Raw genomic sequence first — 25,729 nt, forward strand, 5'->3', positions numbered from 1 at the left:
CTTTTTAGATCCTTTTTTGACCCATGGATCACCCCATCCGTAGTCGTCCCATAGCTCATTTTGTAGAGTAGTGCCTAGGGTTATTACATCACACACTGTGAGTATGGCACTGATACTGCAAGAAGGTAGGTGTTTGAGTCCCACTGGCACCACCCATACTGTGATGAGAAGTAGTCATTTCATGTAAAGCACTTTGTGTCCTCGGATTAGAAAAGCACTAAATTTGGGCTTCCGGGTAGCATAGTGGTCTATTCCATTGCCTACCAACACAGGGATCACCGGTTTGAATCCCCGTATCACCTCCGGCTTGATCGGGTGTCCCTACAGACACTATTGGCTGTGTCTGCGGGTGGGAAGCCGGATGTGGGTATGTGTCTTGGTCGTTGCACTAGTGCCTCCTCTGGTAAGTCAGGGTACCTGTTCGGGGGGGAGGAGGAGCGTGATCCTCCCATGCGCTATGTCCCCCTGGTGAAACTCCTCACTGTCAGGTGAAAAGAAGCAGCTGGCGACTCCACATGTATCAGAGGAGGCATGTGGTAGTCTGCAGCCCTCCCTGGATCAGCAGAGGGGGTGGAGCAGCAACCGGGATGACTCGGAAGAGTGGGGTAATTGGCCGGATACAATTGGGGAGAAAATGGGGGGGAAGGAATCCAAAAAAAAGATAATCACTAAATTTAGTCATTACATTTTTTACTTCACTACTCTGCAATGCTGAAAAATAATTAACTCCATTAATTAATGGTTTTCCTTATGTACCAACATTTATGCATCCACAAAATATGCACCCTGAAATGAAAAACTCTAAAGCTGTGATTTTGACAAGCTTAAATAGTTTATAACCTAAAGATTACAAGTGCTTATTCAAGGGGCTGCGTTGTTTTAGGCATTTACTGTCTCCTAACGTGGAGACGTTCAACTGGTGTTGTTTTTTTAAACAAGCCTCCCTGACAAGATTTGTCTTGTCTGCTTGAGATGAATCAGTCAGTTAAACAGATCTGTATTCGTCGAGGAGTCATGACATGGAGGCCTGTCATAATTCCCATCCATGCAAGCACAAGTAAATAACAGGTTGGTGCATTTGGGAATTTCAGATGCGGGTTTTGTGATTCAGATGGTTGCATCCTATTGGGGATTTCAACATAAAGAGCATAATGAAAATAAAAAATTCAATGTGTTCATTAAATTCACAAACTTGAGCAGAATTTATACTTAAAGAATTATTTATCATTTACAACTGAATAAGCTGAGCAATTGGTTTGCTAATGCTTGTCAGTGATGCTGAAAACCTATTCTGTCTCTTGGGTTAAACTGACATTAGCGTCTCTCTCGTTCTCATTTTATATTTTATTATCATCGTAGATACAGTAATTGTCTTATCTCATAACTCTGGTGTTGACATGGTGTTGGCAAATCCAACATTCCCATACTGATGCAACATTTCTCAAGAAGCTAGTGTGTCATCTGACACGCCCCAAAAACTTTGTATAAGGCGAGGGCAAGCGGTGCAGATCAATGTCAGTTAAGGAACTGTTTCGAGTTTCAACAAACCAAGGTAGGACAGAAATCTGCGTATTGTGTCACTGGCGCAATGGTCACAGCTGGAAACAACTGTCTTTTTTCTAGATGCATATCGATTTAATCTGCAATAACTTTTTTTTCCTTTTTATGGAATTTCTCCTTCATAGCACTATACATTATCTTATACAACTGCAATATCTTAACTTTGCTGTCCCTTTCCACTGTAAATGTATTGCCTTTCACTGAAACATTAAGAATAATTTTGTTGCTTATATTGGCAATTTATAGGCCTGATCTAATATGCACTGTTACATTACATTACAGTCATTACATTACTGTTCCATGTATGGGCCAATAAAATAAGTCCATCAACTCGTTTCTGATAATGATATCAACATATGCTTATTGTAAGGATTCCATCTGCACCTGAGAGTGAAAATGGTGAACTATGAAGTGACTGTGACTACTGGAAGCATTGCTCAGGCCACCACCACAAACAATGTCTTCATTAAGCTCGTGGGTACAGATGGGGAGAGTGATCGCACATGGCTCATTGGTTTCAAGGGAGTTGCTTCCTTTTACATTGGAACAGTGAGTCCTTGCTATCCTTCTATGTTTCCTTCAACATTGCAGAACATGACTTTAGGAGGAAATAAGCTGTGTACAGTGCTGCACATGTGTTAGACCAGTAAATGAGATGCATCTTCATTGTAACAATCCAGAGACTATATGATACCTGCCCAGCATAAAATCTACTGTATTCCGTATTTTTTCTTACCCTTAATTTAACTTAAATTGATCTTTGTTGCCTCTCTCTCACCATTTCTCTGTGCAGACATCTACATTTAACGTGTCGTGCCCCAAGTCCCTTGGTGAACTGCTGATAATACAGCTGGACAAAAAGCCTCTCCCCTTTATGCCAGAGAACTCCTGGTTCCCCGCTAAGGTGGAAATCAAGTCCCCAGAGGGACACATCTACCACTTCCCTATCTACCGCTGGATAGATGACAGCGAGGTTACCCTGTTCAGAGAAGGCAAAGGTCCATGCAATTTCAATCCATTTAAACTACTTTATGCAAATTTAAGATTTTAAGGTTGTGTGTGTGTCTGTGTGTGTGGGGTGGAGGCAGCGGTGGCCACATGAGAGATTATTTTCTTTCTTATGAGTATCCAATATATTGAACTTTTTTTTTCTTTTCCAGCTCTTAGAGTTTTTGATGACAATAATCCTCTTGGCATGTACAGCAGACGGAAGGAGCTCAAACAAAGAGAGCAAAAGTACAGGTGAGACATTTGAGACACAATTAATATGCTATGCTTTCCAAAAATGCAGTAGTGTATGATCATTGATTAAACTGCCCTTTATTCCATGGTCCTTTCCTTCTCTGTAGGTGGCATGTGTATAAGGAGGGGATATCACATTGCATAAAAGTAGACGATCCTCTCTCTTTACCTTGCGAGGTCCGCTTTTCCTTTACCAAGGCAACAGAGTTTCTCCTAACTGCGTCTTCTGGGTAAGTTCCTCCAATTGTTCCTGACCTCAAAATAAACCAAATCATACCAGAGCTCAAAACTTTCTCAAATGCTGCATTCGCTCTGAATTCAAAAGACAGATTTTGACTGAAAGTTTGAGTGAGTAAAGGCTCTTCTATATGGACTGGGAGTAAGAAAGTGATCCTTTTTTGTTACCTTTCCCAAGGCTGGCCGAGCTCCAACTGAAGGGGTACTCTTGCGTCAAAGATAACTGGAAAGATATAGATGCTATCAAGAAGGTCTTCTGCACCAAATCAACTGCCTTATCAGGTACTGTGATGTACAGGTTGAGCTTTTTTTCTCCACTCAATTGCAGATTAACATTAGGCTTGTAAAAATGGCTAGGAGAGGGTTCCAAACCCACCGTAGTAGAAGTTGGTAACTTGGTTTTCTTTCCAGACTATGTCAAACAACACTGGAAGGAGGATGCTTTTTTTGGCTACCAGTTTCTGAATGGTGTCAATCCGATATTGATTCGTCGTTGTTCAGTCATGCCAGACAACCTACCTGTCACTGACGACATGGTCAATCTTCGTGGTGGCAGTAGCCTAGCAGAAGAAATGAAGGTAGATTTGTTATATACTTGTTTTACCTGTTGTGTAAGTAGATGCTTAAAGTCAACCTAAATGTTAAAAACATTATTTATTGGGGTGTCCGGGTAGCATAGCGGTGTATCCCGTTGCCTACCCGTGTTACCTCTGGCTTGGTCGGGCATCAGTCACTACAGACACAATTGGCCGCGTCTGCGGGTGGGAAGACAGATGTTGGTATGTGTCCTGGTCGCTGCACTAGCACTTCTCTGGTCAGCTGGGGCGCCTGCTCAGGGGGAGGGGGAACTGAGCAGAATAGCGTGATCATCCCATGCACTATGTCCCCCTGGTGAAACTCCTCACTGTCAGGTGAAAAGAAGTGGCTGGCGACTTCACATGTATCGGCGGAGTCTGTGGTCGTCTGCAGCCCTCCCCGGATTGGCAGAGGGGGTGGAGCAGTGACCAGGACCGTTCGGAAGAGTTGGATAATTGGCCAGATACAATTGGGGAGAAAAAGAGGGGGGGGGTTATTGTCCTGGCATGCCGAATTTGTAATTGTGTTTGTGTCATTTACAGTATGTGTACACTGTGTATTCACTATCAAAACTGTCTAGGCTTCTAGTAAAATAATTTTCTAACCTCGCTGAAATCTAATCACAGATTTGCTCAAAAGCATTATTATTCGAATATCTCCTACAGAGAGGAAACATATTCCTTTGCGACTACAAGCGTTTGGATGGAGTGAAGCCAAACACCATCAATGGAAAGCAACAGTACCTGATGGCTCCCCTCATCCTGCTCCACAAAACTCCCGATGATAAACTGATGCCCATTGCTATTCAGGTGAGACTTGCATTCTCCTATTAACATTACATGCCACCGGTGTCCGGGTAGCGTAGCGGTCTATTCCGTTGCCTACCAACACGGGGATCGCCGGTTCAAATCCCTGTGTTACCTCCGGCTTGGTCGGGCGTCCCTACAGACACAATTGGCCGTGTCTGCAGGTGGGAAGACGGATGTGGGTATGTGTCATGGTCGCTGCACTAGCGCCTCCTCTGGTTGGCCGGGGTGCCTGTTCAGGGGGAAGGGGAAATTTGGGGAATAACGTGATCCTCCCACACGCTATGTCCTTCTGGTGAAACTCCTCACTGTCAGGTTGAAAAGAAGCAGTTGGCGACTCCACATGTATCGGAGGAGGCATGTGGTAGTCTGCAGCCCTCCCCGGATCGGCAGAGGGGGTGGAGCAGCGATCGGGATGGCTCAGAAGAGTGGGGTAATTGGCCAGATACACTTGGGGAGAAAAAGAGGAGAAAAAAATCAAAGAAAATAAAAAACAAAAAATTACATGCCATGCAGCTCACTCCTGCAACTACATTTTCAAGAGTATGCATTATGTCGTATGTACTAAATATTGTCAGAAGAAGTCGTGACTGTCCTGTCAGTGTCCTGTACATGATAGTAGGTCACTTAATGACAGCCTGCGTTGAATTGATCATTTATGCTTCACTTCCTTCTCCTGTAGCTAAAACAGAAGCCAGCTGAAGACAACCCAATCTTTTTCCCGACTGACTCCGAGTATGATTGGTTGCTGGCCAAGATTTTTGTGAGAAGTGCAGACTTCAGTGAGCACCAGCTTAATGTTCACCTGTTGCGAACTCATCTGCTGGCTGAAGTTTTTGCAGTTTCGCTACTGCGTAACCTCCCAATGGTGCACCCTCTTTTCAAGGTAACTAGAAAGAGTACTGCACAACACAAAGGAAGCCTGTTTATGATCCCTCAGTGTGAGCGAATATGCACAGCCTGATAATCTGTCACTCCTATTTCTGTATACATCACGGAGTACACAGTTTGATTATTTTTCATAAACTTCAGATCACTTTTATTTCAACACAAAAAAACTACATTAATGACAAATCTCTTTGACATAATATCAATGTCCAGCCAGGTTTTAAGCTATTCTCTTATAGATTTTAAGATACAACCCACTGTCCAGATTTGCAATATTGCCAATTAGATGGCATTTTTAAAGTCATGATTATTGTTCAATAACCTCCTTTTTTCTTCTTCTTAAGCTCTTGATACCACACACTCGCTACACCCTCCAGATCAACTACCTGGCCCGACTTCTGCTCATAGCAGAGGATGGTGTTTTCACTCAAGTAAGAAATGACCAACATACTTGTTTGCTCACCGCCTAACTAATGAGACTTATTTCATATTGTTTTTACTTACTGCGATGTACATCTTATTTGTCAAACATATATTTTATTTTAGTTTGCAGCTTCCGGTGGGGAGTCTATGTTCACCATCCTGAAAAGAGGAATGTCCTCCATGACATACAGTTCCCTCTGTATACCAGAGGACATTGCTGAGCGGGGGCTGGACTCTGTGCCAAACTTCTACTACAGGGATGATGGACTCAGGCTTTGGGACATCATCCATAGGTACTAAAGACACTTTCCACAGCACTGGCACTTTCTTATACAGCTCTGGTTTACATACTAGACTTTGTCACACTAATATGAGTCAGTTTATCAGTGCATGCTCCTGGCTGTATTAGTGAAGTACAGTCATCATGTAATAAAACTGAGGGGGGAACCATTTATTTCATGACAGCCACAGAGATCACAAAGAAATACATTGCCTCCTAAAGTACTTGTCTTACCTTACGAGGCACTTGGCGTTAGTTTTGGTGTGTTATTATTCATTTGACTTTGGCTTACAAAGAGGTTGCATAACACGAACTCGACAATATATGGGTCTGGTGCATGTATGTATGTGTTCATTCATGCAAGCTGCTGTTCTCACACTTTGCAACTCAAGTTGGCTCCATTGAAATCCTTGGCAAAGTACAATGTAGGCATGAGTCCAAGCTTTGGGCAGCTTGTGTGTTTCAGGCACCAAGTACAACAGTAGTCATTCTTCAAGTTGTCACTGTGTAGTCTTCAATTCTGGATTTGCCAAAGATAATTACCCATGTCCTGCACGTAGGTATATATTTCCTGCAGGCTGTTGAAATCAGCTGAGGTGACTCACATAAGGGCTGCACAACTAACTTAATGTGCTTATTCCAGAAAGGAGCAAGATAGAGAAACCTACCTTACAATAAAATCTTTTGACGCTTTTGAACTTGAAGCATCTTGCTTTGCACCAAGGCTGTTTTTCATAGTTACTTTCTCTACACTTTTAAAACTTTTTAGTCTTTCTTCTTCTTGTTATCATTCCATCCATTATCCAAACCACTTATCCCAACCAGGGTCGTGGGATGCGGGAGCCTATCCCAGCAGTCAGGGAGACACAATGGACAAGTCGCCAGTCCATCACAGGGCTGGCACACACACACACACACACACACACACACACACACACACACACACACACACATATAGGGAAAATTTAGTATGGCTGATTCACCTGACTTACATGTCTTTGGACTGTGGGAGGAAACCAAAGCACCCAAAGGCAACCCACACAGACACAGGGAGAACATGCAAACTTCACACAGAGGACGACCCGGGACGACCCCCCAAGGTTAGACTACCCTGGGGCTCGAACCCAGGACCTTCTTGGTGTGAGGCGACCGCACTATCACCACTCCACCGTGTCATTATTATTATTATTATTATTATTATTATTATCATTATTATTATTAAAGCTTTATTAATAGTTTGCCAATTTACACGTCACATTGAAGAGTGTTGAGACTCACTAGAAAAGAAAACAAAGTTTTAACCTTTTGACTTAAATTTTGCCATGGCTGTGCTTTAAAAGGTATTAGTAATATCAACTTAAATAAACATAGGTAACCATTTAAGAGATGCTAACATTTTTTGGAAAGGATGCAAAAATCATTTGTGCAATATTCCAGGTTGCACATTCATACAGAAGCCCGTTTTGGACAACAATTGATGTACTAACCCAAAAAAATGGTTACCAGAGGGGACGCTGGGCTGAACTATGAGAAACCCAATTGCCTTTTCATAAACAGTACGGTTCACAAAATCAATTAAATTCAATGTTACAGGGTTCAGTGTGAGTGAGGGCAAAAAAAAGGGAAGAATGAACTAAAAACATTGTATGACTACCATCCTCTGTTGCCATACAGTAGTTGTGACAATAAATGAAAACCTTAGTGAACAATTTTTACCAAAACATTAACTAAATCAGACAAGTATTAACAAACCGCTAATGGAATACTGCATGTTAAGAAGTTCTGTTGTCACGCAACAAGTCAATAGATAGCACTCAAATCAACATACTGATATCTTCACAAAATAATATATTAGCAAACCAGAACACAATACAAAAAATTAACGTTATCTAACCTTGGCACCTTTGTAACCCAGTTTAAATTCTTTTTCCAAGTCCTCACCTACTTCCTGGCTTCCAAGCCAGCCTCTGCAATAACCTTAGCTGCCTGCTTCAAGCTACATCTTTGAATTTCTGACCAACTGTACAGTGTTAGAGTAAACTTTGCGGAAAACCCTCAACAAACGACTTCCACTGGATGCACTCTATCTTTCTAACCACACTGCTCGACCTCCTGCCAATTTAGTGCAACTGGATCGTTTCCTTTCATGAGCCTCATTTAACTGAAAGTTCCCATAGCACTGCAAGTTCAACTGAGCATACAGTCCACTGCCTTCATCACCACACAAAAGGTCTTCCCCTTAAACAGTTATCGTGTATTTCCCCAAAACTACCAACATTTATACCTATCCCTGACTAATTTTAACTGTCCTAAATTACATGAAGCCTAATTTATTGTACTGAGTCCTTACAACTTAACCAACTTATTCTTAATTGCTTTTGCAAGGTGTGTGTGTGTGTGTGTGTGTGTGTGTGTGTGTGTGTGTGTGTGTGTGTGTGTGTGTGTGTGTGTGTGTGTGTGTGTGTGTGTGTGTGTGTGTGTGTGTGTGTGTTTGTGTGTGTGTGTGTGTGTGTGTGTGTGTGTGTGTGTGTGTGTGTGTGTGTGTGTGTGTGAGTGTATGTATGTATGTAGTCTTGGAAAAGACTAATTTTACATCTGACTGAATACATCTAAGTATAGTTATCCTAGTTGTATGGAGTCCTCACTTACCCACTTAGGTTTAGAGCGTAGTAACATGAGTAGTATCTTAAATTGATCTAGTTTGGTTTAGCATCATACCCCACAGCTCTCCCCATTCAAGTTTTTTTTTTCTCTGCATTTTCCCAACTCATCCACTTGCCTTACTTTGCCTAAGCGGCTGCTTTGGCACCCCTTTCTGCCCTCCTCTGCTTAACATTGTGGGTATTTGGTCTTCAGATTTAGCACTAGTTCAAGCCCTTGATACTAAACAAGCAAGACGGTGACTTTTGACTGAGGTAGGAGTTAAGAGCATGTCAGGAGTGCACAAAAGATAAGATGAAATTCATGAAGTCTGTAGAGAATAAAAACAGCTTGCTCTGTTTTTCAGTTGTGGGTTACTAGATTGTACTTCTCTATCTGCTCTTCAAAAGTTGTGTTCTTTAAAAAAATTTAATCTTCCATCTTGCATCGCTGCACTGACATGCTCCTTTGATTTTTCATGAAGCTTAACAGATCTGTCAAAATTTTGTAGATCCTCAACTCCATCTCTTGCAAACTTTGAAAAACACCCATCTCCTGCAGCAGCACACTTAAATATCACATAAGGCCAGCAATACAAGCAATCGGTCAGCACACTCCCTGTTAGCCACTCCACCTTGTCATACCCAGAACACTTAAAACTACAACTTACCCAGCCCACTCTCTGCACCAACTTGATGAGGGCTTTGATCTCCCCTGTGCCTTCACTCCTAGTATTTCCTCATAGGAGAAAGTGTGAAAAGATTCTCGTAGAATCCGGTCCACGGCATTTGCATCCATCACAATTCTGCGAAAGACAGGACAGGAGCTAGCTAAGCTACCAGGTAGCTAGCTAAGCTTCTTAGAACAACTAACATTAGCCTACAGTACAGGGCTACTTTTTTTTCTTTTCAATTTTCCCCCTTTTTCTCTCCAGTTGTATCTGGCCAATTACCACGCTCTTTTTGAGCCGTCCCGGTCGCTGCTCCACCCCCTCTCTGCCAGCAGAGAGGCGCTAGTGCAGCAACCAGGACAAATACCCACATCCGGCTTCCCACCCGCAGACACGGCCACTTGTGTCTGCAGGGCCGCCTGACCAAGCCAGAGGTAACACGGGGATTCGGCTTGGTGATCCCATGTTGGTAGGCAACGGAATAGACCGCTACGCTACCTGGGCTCTGCTACAGGGCTACTACACGAGGTCAAGATCAAAAATGCAAAGATAAACAATAAAGTTGAACAATAAAGATCTGAACAAATTAATTAATTACTATAATATTTATAAAAAACATTTTCGTTAATACTGTAACGAATTCGGGGAACAACGAAACCACAGGAACTGCCGCGGCCGGGAAGGGAACCTGTATCGTCCGCACCGCAGGAGACATCGCTAACCGCTAGACTAAAGGGTCAGATTCGCAAGCCAGCGGCCAGCGTGTTTACTTATCCATGCACGTTACACTACCCTCCTCCTTCGGGAAGCGCGTCCCCGCGCTTAAGTATATCAGCTCCTTCACGCCTTAGGGCGCCTACGCTTCCGATGGCCTTACGATCGCGCCATCCCACTTCTGACACCAATGTAGCGAATTCGGCGGAACAACGAAACCACACGAACTGCCGCGGCCGGGAAGCGAACCTGTATCGCCCACACCGCAGGAGACATAGCTAACCGCTAGACTAAAGGGTCAGACCCGCCAGCCAGCGGCCAGCGTGTCTACTTATCCATGCACGTTACAATACATTTCAACTGTCGAAGTCTTTACACAGACTTCACTAAGCTCAATGATTATTTGTTGATAGCCTTACCTGAGACGTGGTTAAATCAAGAGAAAGGTATTGATTTTCATATTGAGAGTTATGAGTTACATCATAGCAATAGAGTCATCAAGAGGGGAGGGAGTGTGGCCTTGTATATGGACAGTGACTTGAAATGCAGACCAATTGAGTACATGACAACTGTAATCGATAATTTAATGGAATGCATAACTGTAGAAATTGAAATGGAAAGGATGAGAAATATCGTTGTCACTTGTGTATACAGAACACCAGGGTCAAATGTAGAAATGTTTAAAGATAGTATGGAAGAATTAATGAATAGGCTAAATGAAAGTAAACATTAATCTGTGGGGATTTCAACATTGACCTTCTAAATGTATCTAAACATAAAACAACATCAGATTTTTTTGGATACATTATATAGCAGAGGGCTATGCCCTTTGATTACCAAGCCCAGTAGAACAACCTCGAGTTGTGCAATATTATTTGACAATATTTTTGTAAATATTATGGAGAATAATGTTAAAAGTGGCCTAATAATAAACGACATAAGCGACCATTTACCTGTATTTCTAACATATGATTGTCAAATAAAGAGAAATAACGAGGAAATTGCATATAGCTATGTAAGGGTAAGAACTGATGAAGCAATAGACAAATTCAAAAGTGGAAAGGGGTTTATGTAGAAGAGGTAAATACTTCATATGAGACATTTCTAAAGCGTTACTTGTCACTGTATGATTCACATTGTCCGGTAATGCCATGCAAACATGAACCTTGGATAACAAAGGGCTTGCAAAATGCATGCAAAAAGAAAAATAAACTTTACAGAGACTTCATAAAATTTAGAACAAAGACAACTGAAAAGCAATATAAGATTTACAAAAATAAGTTGACAATGATTTTGAGACAAGCGAAGAAAGAATATTATAATAAAATGTTAAAAGAAAATCAAAACAACATTAAAGGTACTTGGAAAATATTAAACGGTGTAATCGGAAATAACTCTGTGTCTACATATCTGCCCAATCACTTCATCAATGACAATAATAAGGTTATAAAAAACATGAATGAAGTGGTAAAGGTGGTGAGGCCGTAAGGCCATCGGAAGCATATGCGCCCAGAGGCGTGAAGGAGCTGATATGCTTAAGCGCGGGGACGGGGGGGGGGTAGTGTAACGTGCATGGATAAGTAGACACGTTGGCCGCTGGCTGTAATATTCTCTAGAATATAATAGCCCGTTTGGCTATAAGGATGTGATACAAGCACTCCTATTGGCTGTTAAGTTAGCTGCAAGCTGATTGGTCCATCTGACGCATGAGGACGCAGGGGGACCACATAATCGTCAGTCTATGTTTAGCACTCAGTCACTACTGTGGAGCTAGCTACTGTATGATTGTAACCGTCACCATTGAAATAAAGACACTGAATTATAAAGTCGTCGTCGGATCCCTCCATATAGACAGAAAGTCAGACATGGTGTCAGAGTAAAAGCGTGAAAAGGAGAAAAAAGAATAAACAGAAAAGTCATAATGGACGTCGCTGGAGTTCCTGCACCCCGCATGGACTGGGAAGCTAGCCATCTGCCCGAAGCATGGCGCAAGTTTAAACTGCACGTCGAGTTGATGTTTTCTGGACCTTTAAAGAGGAAATCGGAGGATGAAAAATGCAGCTACCCACTGATTTGGATAGGAGAAAATGGACGGGACATTTACAATACATGGACGCTCTCAGAAGCGGAAGGAAAGTTGTTGGAAACATACTACGGTCGTTTTGACCGGTATGTAAAACCCAAAGCAAATGTGATCTTCGCGCGCTATGAGTTCCATGGAAGGGCACAGGCAGCTAGCGAGCCTTTCGAACAGTTTGTGACTGATTTGAGACAGCTTGTGAAGGACTGTAATTATAGAGAGAGTGAAGAGGATATCAGAGACCGTATCGTTTTCGGAGTTCATTCACCGAGAGTGAGAGAGAAACTACTGAACATCGGTTCCGAGCTAACATTGGAAAAAGCAATAGACGTTGCTAGGTCTCATGAACTATCACAAGCACAGCTCAAAACCATTGCTAGCACCAGCACGGGCACGCGCGAACAGGCTGTGCATGCAATCGGTCGGAATGCAACAAAGAAGAAGCATTGGAAAAGGCGCGAGGACGACACAAAATGGTGCGCAGCGTCAGACAATGCCTCATGGAGAGCGAGAGACAACAACCGCAGTAAAGGATGCAAATACTGTGGGAACAAGACTCACAGTGGAAACGAAACCTGACCAGCAAAAGGCAAGCAATGCAACAGCTGCAGCAAATGGAACCATTTCGCTAAAGTGTGTCTCTCCAGACCAGGAAAAGGCGTACACACTGTGGAGGAAAATGAGTCTGACAGATGCTCAGACAATGAAGAACTGTTCATCGACGCATTGACATAAGGTAAAGACAGTAAAAATATGGATCAAGTTTTCGTGGATATGCAAGTAGGTCCAAACAAAAACACACACAGTTTTAAAGTAGACACTGGGTCCTCAGCTAATGTCATTCCCACACAAGCTTTCAGAAGACTGGGAATACAGAGTGCATTGCAGCCCTCCACTCGCCCACTATATGGCTATGGTGGTGAGCGGCTCGTCGTTCAAGGTAAATGAGACCTGAAATGCCAGTACAAAGGCACCCAGTCAATGTTGAAGTCCTATGTTGTTGACACACAGGCACCACCTGTGCTAGGATTAAAAGCATGCCTAGACTTTGGACTGATCAAGTTCATACTGTCTGTATCCAACACACCCGAGGTATCACTCATTGAGGAGTACTCAGATGTTTTCAAAGGAATAGGACTATTTCCTGGTCAATGCATAATCCACGTTGACCCAAATGTAACACCTGTGGTCTACCCACCAAGGCGCGTTCCAGTAGCCTTACGCGACTGTCTCAAAGAGGAGCTACAGAACATGGAGAAGCAACAGATTATTGTGAAAGTCAGGCTGTGAAACGACCTCATTATCCTCTACCTACCCTCAACGACATCACCTCCAAACTGGCAGGGGCCTGCTATTTCAGTGTCATGGATGCTCGCTCAGGGTACTGGACGATAAAACTCGCAGAAGAGTCGTCCAAGTTGACAACATTCAACACGGTGTTCGGAAGATACCGTTTCCTTCGTCTACCTTTTGGGTCGATCTCCGCCCAGGACGAGTTTCAACGGAAGGTTGATGAGACCTATGAAGGTCTACATGGAGTCACAGCCATAGCGGATGATGTCCTCGTATATGGAAAGAGCAAGGAGGAGCACGACAGCAACCTCCGAGCCATGCTGCAGCGCTCCAGAGAGCGAGGAGTGAAACTCAACCCGGAGAAGAGCACGATCTGCGCCACCGAGGTCAGCTATTTTGGGCATCGCATCACAAAGGATGGAGTCAAGCCTGACCCAGCCAAAATTGCAGCTGTGAGAGACATGGAGCCACCAAAGGACAAGGGTGAGTTGGAGACAATCCTCGGTATGGTTAACTATCTGTCCAAGTTTGCCCCGATGCTCTCAGACATCAACGCACCCATGCGTCACCTGCTGAAGGAGTCAAGTGAATTCAGATGGGATGCGCAGCATGACGAAGCTTTCAGGAAGATGAAAGAAGTGATCACACACGAACCAGGACCAGTCTTAGCCTACTATGACCCTGGTAAAGAGCTCAGACTACAAGTTGACGCATCGAAGTACGGACTAGGTGCAGTCCTGCTACAGGAAGAAAAGCCCATTGGATATGCATCCAAATCGCTAAATGACAGTGAAGTCAATTACGCACAAATAGAGAAAGAGCTATATGCTATTCTGTTCAGATGCAAGCATTTTCACCAATACATCTATGGTCGTTATGTCATCGTGGAGAGTGACCACAAACCGCTTGAGTCCATTATGAGAAAACCACTCGCAGCAGCGCCTCCGAGACTACAGCGGATGATCCTCCAGCTACAGTGGTATGACTTCACCATCATGCACAGACCAGGCAAGGAGATCCACGTGGCAGACACGCTGTCCCACAAGTCGCTCACAGACCAAGATGACAGCCTCAGAGAAGGCATGGACATGCAGGTACATACAGTGTACAGTGGCCTGCCGGTCAGTGACACGAAACTGACAGAGATCAGAGCTGCGACTGCCGCAGACACACAGCTCACAATGCTGAGAGAGACAATCAGAGAAGGATGGCCTGAGGAGAGGAGAAGATGCCCTCAGAGAGTTGCAGAATACTGGAACCACCGAGATGAACCGTCAGAGATGAATAACATTTTGTTTAAAGGCGAGAAAATCATCATACCTACCTTGCTCCGCGCAGAGATGTTATCCCGGATACACACAGGACACAGGGGCATGGAGAAATGCAAGCAGAGAGCCCGTGACATAGTGTTCTGGCCTGGTATGAACAAGCAGATCGAGGAGATGGTTGGACAGTGCCCCACCTGTCTCACCTACAGACCGTCAAACACTAAAGAGCCCATGATCAGCCACAAGATCCCAGACAGGCCATGGCAAGTAGTCGCTACTGACTTGTTCACCTGGAATCATGACAATTACATCGTCACAGTGGACTATTACAGCAGATACTTCAAACTCGACAAGCTACACAGCACAACATCCTCAGCTGTGATACACAAGCTGAAGGCAACCTTCGCCAGACACGGCGTACCTGAGACTGTTATTTCAGATAATGGACCTCAGTACTCAAGTATGGAGTTTGAGACCTTCGCGAAGACTTGGGAGTTCACCCACACGACTACCAGTCCGCATCATCCCCAAAGCAACGGCCTCGCTGAAAAAACAGTACAGATCGCCAAGTTGCTGATGGGAAAGGCCAAGGCTGACCAGAGAGACCCCTACCTGAGTCTGCTTGAGTATCGGAACACACCTGTCGACAGCTTTAGATCACCAGCCCAGCTGCTCATGAGTCGTCGTCTACGCTCAATTCTACCCAACACACACCAGCAGCTTCAGCCCAAGGTCGTCAGTCACAGAGACACGCATGCCAGGAGAGTCCAACGTCAGCTGCAGCAGAAAAGGTACTACAACAGGTCAGCGAAGCCGATGTCACAGCTGCACGAAGGACAACACATCAGACTCCAGGAGCATGGCTGTTGGAAACCAGCAGTTGTCATTCAGCCAGCGGATACCAACAGATCCTACCACGTCCGCACAGCTGAAGGACAGGAGTACAGACGAAACAGACGTCACCTCCTGGACACAAAAGAAACACACACTGACACTCACACCAACACAGGCACTGACGAGAAATATGGTCAACTCACAATTCACAACACACCGCATGTCTCACATGCAGCGGCTGAGACAGCCTTAGAGACTGTCCCCTACCAGACAAGGTATGGACGAGCAGTGAAGCCCAGAGAGGTTCTGGACCTGTAATGTACAAGGGTGTAGGCGGATCGCTGCCCTTATCTAAAAAAAAAAATTATTGTAAATGTTCTTGTGATTTGTATTACCTCTTAAGTGTTTGATTACTTACCGTAGTTTAATATGCATACAGTAATATTGAATGAATGATATTACCTGTTTTATTAAGAGTATTGACTCTATCAGTGATTACTATAAAATGTGTTTTCTTTTGTCTGGATTGTTCATATGTTTGATATAGGACATGTGCTACTAATGTTGGGAGTCTAATGTTTGATTTCAATTTCTTAAGAAGGGGGATGTAATATTCTCTAGAATATAATAGCCCGTTTGGCTATAAGGATGTGATACAAGCACTCCTATTGGCTGTTAAGTTAGCTACAAGCTGATTGGTCCATCTGACGCAGGGGGACCACATAATCGTCAGTCTATGTTTAGCACTCAGACGAGTCACTACTGTGGAGCTAGCTACTGTATGATTGTAACCGTCACCATTGAAATAAAGAGACTGAATTATAAAGTCGTCGTCGGATCCCTCCATAGAGACAGAAAGTCAGACACTGGCTAGCTGGTTGGACCCTTTAGTCGAGCGGTTAGCGACGCTTCCCGCAGTGCGGCAGATCCAGGTTTGCGTCCCGGCTGCGGCAGTTCCTATGGTTGGCCTCCGAATTCGCTAAATTGGTGTCAGAAGTGGGATGGTGAGACCGTATGCGCCCAGAGGCATGAAGGAGCTGATATGCTTAAGCACGAGGACGCGGTTCCTGAAGGAGCTGTGTACGTGAGAGTTTTTTCAGATTTAACAAGACTGTGAAGCGCAGAAGTGGATTCATGATATCTTTTAATATTTGCATATACCAAAGCAGGTCATCTTAAAGAAACACTTAACGTTAAAGGCTTCAACAAAGAATTGGCCTGTCACTTGATGCAAAATGCTATGTAGCTATTGACACACTTTTTTAGGTTGACCCTAAACATTCACTACAGGTGGGATGGACTCAAGCTAGGGGGGAATTTGGGATTTAGAATTTTGGATTTGCCATGAAACAACAACAACAGATCCAATTGGAAAATTGTAGATTAAGAGTTTATCCCGCCACCATATCTTTAGATGATTGTAAAATAGATTAAGATGCCATTTAATACAGTCTACCTTTTATGACAATGAATGCTATATTATGCCACATTGTTGATTAATAGTTGATTTCAAGGCTGACTGATCCTTCAAAAGAGCTCCAACTAATGGAAGTCATTTGTTATACTCAGGACTCCCCAATAGTTTTACCACTGTGGATGAGCTGGTCAAGTTTGTCACCATGGTGATTTTCACTGGCTCAGCCCAGCACTCTGCTGTCAACACTGGACAGGTGTGTCTTTCAAATTTATAGCCCATTCATAATTATCCTTCTTTATATTTAGGCCTAACTTCTTTCAATGACATAGTCTATGAATACATTTATAGATAATACCCACTAATCTGGAATTCCTTTGGGAAAATTATGCTACTAATACAAAAAGTGAGAGTGATGATGTGCTTTAACAAATGACCTATTGATCATTCACCTATTACAGTATGATTATGGTGGCTGGATGCCCAACACTCCTATCTCCTTGCAACTCCCTCCACCCAGTGTCAAGGGGAAGGCAAATGAAAGTACTATGCTGAGGACGTTCCCCGATGTCAACACCACAGTTAACGGCATGTCGACCATGTGGCTACTCAGCAAGCAGTCCACTGATTTTGTATGTATCCAATGGTTTCAGGAAAAATGTATATACATCTTAAACATAATACTTAAGTCACAATTGTATATTTTTTCAAAAACAATTCTCACTCCATAGAACCGTATGAAAACATATCCCTTAGAATCAAGACAGAATTTATCTTAAAATTAGAAAATAGTTGATAAATGCCATTCTGTGTTCTGTCTGACCAACTGCATCTTCAGTAATGTTTTTAATGTTGAATTCCATCAGGTCCCTCTTGGCCGGTACCCAGATGAACATTTCAGTGAGAAGGTTCCCTGCAACCTGATAAAGAACTTTCAAGAGGAGCTGGAAAATTTAAGCAAAGTCATCAAAACCAGAAACATTAATCTGGAAATCCCATATACATACATGGACCCAATGGCGGTGGAGAATAGTGTGGCTATTTGAATACTGCAAGTTATGATGTCCTACACATACACTTGAACAGATAACTTATTCAGCATCCCTGTTTTTATTTCTTCAAAAGTATTGATCTCATATAGTTTGTTCCAATCTCAGACAAACTATAAACTTCCAGAGAGACTTTTTCTATTTTAAACTTATACATATATGACAATTATTCATTGTATCTACTACTACTACTACTACTACTACTACTACTACTACTTTCGGCTGCTCCCGTTAGGGGTTGCCACAGCGGATCATCGGTTTCCATTTCTTCCTGTCTTCTGCATCTTCCTCTGTCACTCCAGCCACTTGCATGTCTTCCCTCACCACATCCATAAACCTCCTCTTTGGCCTTCCTCTTTTCCTCTTCCCTGGCAGCTCCATATTCAGCATCCTTCTGCCAATATACCCAGCATCTCTCCTCCACATATGTCCAAGCCATCTCAATCTTGCCTCTCTTGCTTTGTCTCCAAACCGTCCAACTTGAGCGGTCCCTCTAATATAATCGTTCCTAATCCTGTCCTTCTTCAACACTCTTAGTGAAAATATTAGCATCTTCAACTCTGCCACCTCCATCTCTGCCTCCTGTCTTTTTCTCCTCCCATTCGCACCAGGGTAGAAGAGTTTGCACCCACCTCCGATACTCCTGGCCTTACTCCCCTTCCACCTGGTCTCTTGCGCACACAGTATGCCTACCTTTCTTCTTTCCACCATATCAGCCATATCTCATATCCAATTATTGTACATCATATCTCATATACAATTATTCATTGCATATGGGAGTTTATTATTTACATGGCTGTGGGAACACAGCTGAATCCGAGGAACAAATTTAGTGCAAAAAAAATTTTTTTTCCAGTAAAGTCTTGCATCCTCAGCTTTCTGTAGGCAATTTTAGCAATGTATGCAGATAATGTAGCACCATGTGGAACATACGATGTGCCTTCCTCTGAGCGAAAATATTAGCATCTTCAACTCTGCCACCTCCATCTCTGCCTCCTGTCTTTTTCTCCTCCCATTCGCACCAGGGTAGAAGAGTTTGCACCCACCTCCGATACTCCTGGCCTTACTCCCCTTCCACCTGGTCTCTTGCGCACACAGTATGCCTACCTTTCTTCTTTCCACCATATCAGCCATATCTCATATCCAATTATTGTACATCATATCTCATATACAATTATTCATTGCATATGGGAGTTTATTATTTACATGGATGTGGGAACACAGCTGAATCCGAGGAACAAATTTAGATGCAAAAAAAAAATTTTTTTCCAGTAAAGTCTTGCATCCTCAGCTTTCTGTAGGCAATTTTAGCAATGTATGCAGATAATGTAGCACCATGTGGAACATACGATGTGCCTTCCTCTGAACAACCATTTATTTGTATAAATTTGAGACTGAAATTTTCGACTATACAAAATTACTGAAAATAGACACTTGAGTGGGGATCTTTTGGCAGATATGGCTCCTTCCTTTGGAATAGTCTACCAGAGGGCCGGAGGGCTGCTCAAATATGGAATTGTCTTAAGAGGGGACTTAAAATGTATTTTTTTGAGTACAGCTTTTACTTGATATGTAGATTTATGTTTCACTTCAGGTTATTGCATTTTGACATTTTTTAATTTTTGTCTTCTGTTGCTGGTTTGTGGTCTTTCATTTGACCACCAAAAGTCCTTGGTGGTAAATTCTATTGTGCAAAGAGTACTAAATAAATCAACTTTGACTGATTGATTGACTGATTGATTTATGATAAAATAGAGCACATATATGTAGCGCTATCTATCCCTTTTAACTGTCAAGGATAACGCTCCTGAGTTCTCTATACAACTCGGTATCCAATAAACTATTGAAGTATGCTAACTTCGCTTCTTATGTGTTTAAAGTATGTTCTAAAGGCTCTAAATGTCTTACAGTGTCATCTGGTAACTCCAACTAAAAAGGTTGACTACCCCTTTAAGGCGCTTAAATATGGCATATGACCCCTTTAAGGCAATCTAACATGGTCTAGACACCTCAATGTGTCACCGAGTAACTTATATTAAAACGGTGGACTAACCCTTTAAGGTTCTAAAATAGGGTGTATTAGCCCTTTAAGGTTATATACTATGGTCTACACATCTCTGATTGTCACTAGGTTACTTCCAGTAAAAAGGTGGACTAGCCCTTTAAGGTTGTAAAAATATGGTGGACGGCCCGTTTAAGGCTAACTCAACATGTCACTTACCATAGCCTAGACACCACAGGAATAAACACACATGAATAATCCACACTCACACAGGTACATAGAATTATATATACAAATGTATTATGAGTAATAATTATTAGAATGAATGAAAGTAATAAGCCTCAATGGCTAACAAGCATCTGCATTCATATACACACAAATGAATCAGACCAACACATTAGCATACAGCTCAACAACCCTATAACTAAGCCGGCAATAAAAATAAAAGAAAATCAACCCCCAGTTGCAGGCCTGTTTCTTTATCGGGTACGTTGGGGCTCTAAACAGCCCTCTTCGCTCCCCTTGGAAGCCCGCACATCCAGCTTGTACTCACAAAGAATGAACGCTCCTCTTCGTCTCGCGCTTCCCGCCGCAGCGCAGCAGCGAACGTCAGGCAGGCAGCCATCCTAGCTAACTGGCTAGTTAGCCGTTAGCACCATCTCACGGTCGAACCGTGCGCTCGCCTCGGCAGCACAACACGGCAACAGACGACTCCTTCTGCGTTCCTCGATGGCCGCATGAACACACCACTACACTGTAACTGATAACGTTACTTCGCTAAACTAGAAGACGGCCCGACTCACTGTGGGGCAAGCCCCTTACCGCATCCAGTCCATTCGCGCGTCTTGCTGTGCTAGCAACGAACACCGACTGGCTAGCTCGCTCCGTAACGTCGCTGAGTCCACGTATGGGACTGACGAGTAGTCAGTTTGTCTCCCCAGTCCACACAAACAGTTCCCGGGATGGGTCTCGGTCAGACACCCGCACACATCACTGTTCACTAAACTTCAATTACATTTCTCTCACCGCAAAATAGTATATAACAACTCGACATCAAACTGCTCCGTTTTGCTCACACAAGGGACGAGTGACCTCCTCTCTCTCCCAGTTCAGTCTGCTCGCGCTGACGTTCCCTGCTGCCCTCTCAACCAATCACATTCAAGGTAAGTTATTCTCTCCACAGCCAACCAATCACAACAATGGTAAGTTTTCAAAAATAAAAGTAAATGCATTTCACATTGGTAAACAACTGTTTTGCAGAACAATATCAACAATATAATATATTCATATTCAAAAGGTAAACAAAATAACAAACATAGGCCAAACTCTTATCTAATAGTGCAATATAATATATCTAAGGCCTATAATTTAACCACAGGGTTACATATACAAATGCATATACAAAACAAATGCTACAATACAAAGCAACTGCTTTGAGATCTGAGACCCTCGAATTGCATTTATTCTGCTCGATGTTTGAATTAGATTGTCTTTGATCAGTGAACCACTATACACCTCTGGCTCTGGCACATCTGAATATTCATTAGATGCAAGTCAGGATTTTTTTTTTAATATCAAGGAGACTAGGGACATTTTACTGAAAAACCCAAATGACTACAGCACCCTGCAAAGACTCCTTTGACTGCTAGACAGACTAGGTTCCAAGGGCAAAGGCCAAAATCCGTCAACAACAGAAAATCCTGACCTAGGATTTGATTTTCAACCTGACCATGTCCTGTTCAACTCAAAAAGCCACATATCAAACAAAGTGTTCTTTCCTCTCCTTCTAATCCTTTTTGTGCCAAAGGGATTTGAAGAGAAGGAAAAGAGAAAATAAGTTTGTTAGGGGAAGCTTTCTTGTCCTTGTGAGCAAAAAGGGCTATGAACATGAAGCACATTCCCGGCTCAGCAATGAATCTTTTGACACTAATATTATCACATCCTCTACTTAGAAATTTCAATGAAAAATCTCTTCAGGGCCATTTTGCAAAAGATGCTCATCTCGACCTCATTTTAAATTCTTTAGTAGTAGCTTGTGCTCTTCTACAGGTCTAAGTCCTAACCGCAGCATCTGATGATGTCTTGACTGAAGCTCTCTCCATTTTCCATGTTTTAGTAAAATGATATGGCCTTAACCATTAGATTGAATGTTAAATACAACATCCACAATTGGTGTGGATTCAGACAAACAAATTACTACTATCTTTTAGAATTTACCCCTGAGGAAAAAAATGCTATCTTTAATATTTCAGTACCTCTTCAAAGAAAGACCTTTATAAGTATTTGTACCACTTTGGAGGAGCCTTAAACTTTGGAATTTAAGGGTCAAATAACATCTGTAAATGTGTTGAATATAGTGGATGACATTCAGTTGATTATACATATTGAGTAAATTTTGCTGAGCAATAAAATGACTTTGGATTAAAATACAGTGAAATCCTGACTTTCAAATGGTGTTTTGTTTTGTCTGGATGCAATTTTGATTTTGTTTTTTGAGTTTTCCCCCCTTTTCTCCCCAGTTGTACCCGGCCAGTTACCCCACTCTTCCAAGCCGTAATGGTCGTGGCTCCACCACCTCTCCCGACACGGAGAGGGTTGCTGACTACCACATGGCTGCTCCGATACACGTGGAGTCACCAGCCGCTTCTTTTCACCTGACAGTGAGGTGTTTCGCCAGGGGGACGTAGCACGTGGGAGGATCACGCTATTCCCCCAGTTCTCCCTCCCCCTGAACAGTCGCCCCGATCAACCAGAGGAGGCGCTAGTGCAGCGACCAGGACACATACCCACATCCGGCTTCCCACCCGTAGAACGGCCTATAGGGATTGTAGGGACGCCCGACCGAGTCAGAGGTAATGAGGATTCGAACTGATGATCCCCATGGTGGTAGGCAACAGAATAGCCTGCCACGCTACCCAGATGTCGCAATTTTTATTTTTAAGTATTTATTTTGTTTTAAGTATTTTACCTTTACAACTCACCACAATGAGAATGGAGGACTAACTTGTGGTCCGTTCTTTCAAAACAGTTATGCTGGCCATAACAAACTAAATGGGAAGTGATTTGAACAGAGGCTCACAAACATGTCAGCACACCCATAAGGCCAGATCTACGCTAGATTGAGGTGAAATTGTTGCATACTGTAATATACATATCTTCAAGTGATAGTATGTCAGAATGAAACTCTATGCTACTTGTTGAACAAAACTTCTTCTTATGGCTTGTTCCTGTTTTTCAGGTGTTGCCACAGTGGATTTTATACACTGCTCAAAAAAATAAAGGGAACACCTAAAAACACAATATAGACCTCGATGAATGAAATATTTCAGCTGAAAATCTTTATTTATTAGACAGAGGAATGTGTTTAGAGCAAAATAACCTAAGAATGATCAATGGAAATCAAAATCATTAGCCCATTAAGGTCTGGATTCAGAATCATACTCAAAATCAAAGTGGAAAATGAGAACATAGGCTGATCCAACTTCTGTGGAAATTCTTCAAGACGATTCAAAATGAGGCTCAGTAGTGTGTGTGGCCTCCACGTGCCTGTATGCACTCCCTACAACGTCTGGGCATGCTCCTGATGAGACGACGGATGGTCTCCTGAGGGATCTCCTCCCAGACCTGGATCAGGGCATCGGTCAACTCCTGGACAGTCTGTGGTGCGACATCGCGTTGGTGGATGGTACGAGACATGATGTCCCAGAGGTGCTCGATTGGATTCAGGTCTGGGGAACGTGCAGGCCAGTCCATAGCATCAATGCCCTCGACATACAGGAACTGCTGACACACTCTGGCCACATGAGGACGAGCATTGTCATGCATGAGCAGGAACCCAGGGCCCACTGCACCAGCATATGGTCTGACAATGGGTCTGAGGATCTCATCCCGGTACCTAATGGCAGTCATGGTACCTCTGGCTAGCACGTAGAGGTCTGTGCGGCCCTCCAAGGATATGCCTCCCCAGACCATCACTGACCCACCGCCAAACCGGTAATGCTGGAGGATGTTGCAGGCAGCAGAACGTTCTCCACAGCGTCTCCAGACTCTCTCACGTCTGTCACATGTGTTCAGTGTGAACCTGCTCTCATCTGTGAAGAGCACAGGGCGCCAATGGCGAATCTGCCAACCAAGATGTTCTCTGGCAAAGGTCAATCGGGCTGCACGGTGTTGGGCCGTGAGCACAGGCCCCAATTGTGGACGTCGGGCCCTCATACCATCCTCATGCATTCTGTTTCTCACTGTTTGAGCAGAAACCTGCACATTAGTGGCCTGTTGAAGGTCGTTTTGTAGGGCTCCGGCAATGCTCCTCCTGTTCCTCCTTGCACAAAGGACCAGATAGCGGTCCTGCTGCGGGGTTGTTGTCCTCCTGCGGCCCCCTCCACGTCTCCTGGTGTACTGGCCTGTCTCCTGGTACCTCCTCCATGCTCTGTACACTGTGCTGGGAGACACATCAAATCTTCTTGCCACAGCACGCATTGATGTTCCATCCTGGATGAGCTGCACTACCTGAGCAACTTCTGTAGGTTGCAGATACCGCCTCATGCCACCTCTAGTGGTGAGGGCACTAGCAAAATGAAAAACTAACCAAAGATCGGCCAGAAAAGATGAGGACAGGCAAATGGTCTGTGGCCACCACCTGCAAATCCATTCCTTTTATAGGGGTTGTCTTGCAAATTGTCTAATTTCCACCTGGTGGAAATTAGACAATTTACCAACAGGTGAAATTGATTCACAAATCAGTGTTGCTTCCTAACTGGACAGGTTGATATCTCAAAAGTGTGATTGACTTGGAGCTACATTGCATTGCTTATGTGTTCCCTTTATTTTTTTGAGCAGTGTAGTTTCCATCAGTATCATGTTAACCCAGGCCTTGATCGATCCGGTATGGTCTTGTCAATCCACATACTGATTTGGCAGAATTTTACGTCGGATGTCCTTCCTGACACAACCACTAACCCTATGGACGAGGGCGCAGATAAAGCACTGGATGCCATCCTAGTATTCATGGGCTTGCACCCGTGCCTGTTGCCACTTGTTGAACAAAACTAAACCACTCAGTTTCAGGCATGTTGTGGTGTTCCCAACACAGAATATTAAACAGTGTGGTTTTATTAGTTTTGAATATACACAGCGCCAGTAGTGGTTGTGGTTGCTATAGTTACCAAGCTTCCCTTCCGGTCTGCCTGCGTCGCAGTCTCGGTTGTTCTTCCTGTTTCAACTAAATGGCTGCTGCCACACGTTACCATCTGTGTTGTGTGATTCATTGATATCGTCTCTCATTACTGGCGTGGTGGCAGCGCTTACCAGACTTACGTCCCGAGGACTGATTATTGTATTTAGAAATCACGTCAGGACACAGCGCTGTCGCTCGACACAACCGCTACATTGCATTCTTTATTTAGACTGACCCAGCATCACAGGCAGACCCGATCAAACAACCCAGAGCCCGCAGGCATCATCAATCGATCCCAGCACAATAGAACAGCACCAAATCAAATGCAGCACTGTCGATGTGTGCAGACATAACATCCCCCCCCCCCCCCATGGCAGGATTTCAAATATGAAAGGTTGACACAAAGTCCTCTCGGTGGCCAGGGTGTAAACGTGTGCGAACAGGTCGCGGGGCGGCCTGAGGCTGGGCAGGCCGAGGTGGGGAGGGAGAAGGCAGGGGAAGCTGAAGCCCAGGAATGTCTGGGGCCCGTGTAGGAGCTGCATGAAGCCCCGGGGCGTCTCGCCATGCCGAGGGAATG

General features: G+C 43.6%; 1 protein-coding gene across 1 annotated transcript; it reads left to right on the forward strand.

Annotated features, from left to right (window-relative positions):
* Positions 1 to 1,953: 1,953 nt before the first annotated feature.
* LOC130112808 (arachidonate 12-lipoxygenase, 12R-type-like) lies at positions 1,954 to 17,971 on the forward strand. Its single transcript, XM_056280303.1, has 15 exons — positions 1,954 to 2,109; positions 2,354 to 2,558; positions 2,721 to 2,802; positions 2,910 to 3,032; positions 3,218 to 3,321; positions 3,451 to 3,617; positions 4,281 to 4,424; positions 5,104 to 5,307; positions 5,654 to 5,740; positions 5,856 to 6,025; positions 6,255 to 6,310; positions 16,622 to 16,658; positions 17,055 to 17,181; positions 17,387 to 17,557; positions 17,792 to 17,971. The coding sequence occupies exons 1-15, from the start codon at positions 1,957 to 1,959 to the stop codon at positions 17,969 to 17,971; spliced, it is 2,010 nt and encodes a 669-aa protein (XP_056136278.1). The 5' UTR covers positions 1,954 to 1,956.
* The last annotated feature ends 7,758 nt before the right edge of the window (positions 17,972 to 25,729 follow it).

Source organism: Lampris incognitus, chromosome 5, assembly GCF_029633865.1.
Source record: "Lampris incognitus isolate fLamInc1 chromosome 5, fLamInc1.hap2, whole genome shotgun sequence".
In the NCBI taxonomy this organism is placed as follows: Eukaryota; Metazoa; Chordata; class Actinopteri; order Lampriformes; family Lampridae; genus Lampris; species Lampris incognitus.

Excerpts from the sequence above, each read along its gene's own strand:
- LOC130112808 (XM_056280303.1), top strand. The coding sequence starts at position 1,957 with ATGGTGAACTATGAAGTGACTGTGACTACTGGAAGCATTGCTCAGGCC. Across the intron at positions 2,559-2,720 it reads CCTGTTCAGAGAAGGCAAAG|CTCTTAGAGTTTTTGATGAC; the intron begins GTCCATGCAATT and ends TTTCTTTTCCAG. Across the intron at positions 6,026-6,254 it reads CTTTGGGACATCATCCATAG|GCACTTGGCGTTAGTTTTGG; the intron begins GTACTAAAGACA and ends TTACCTTACGAG.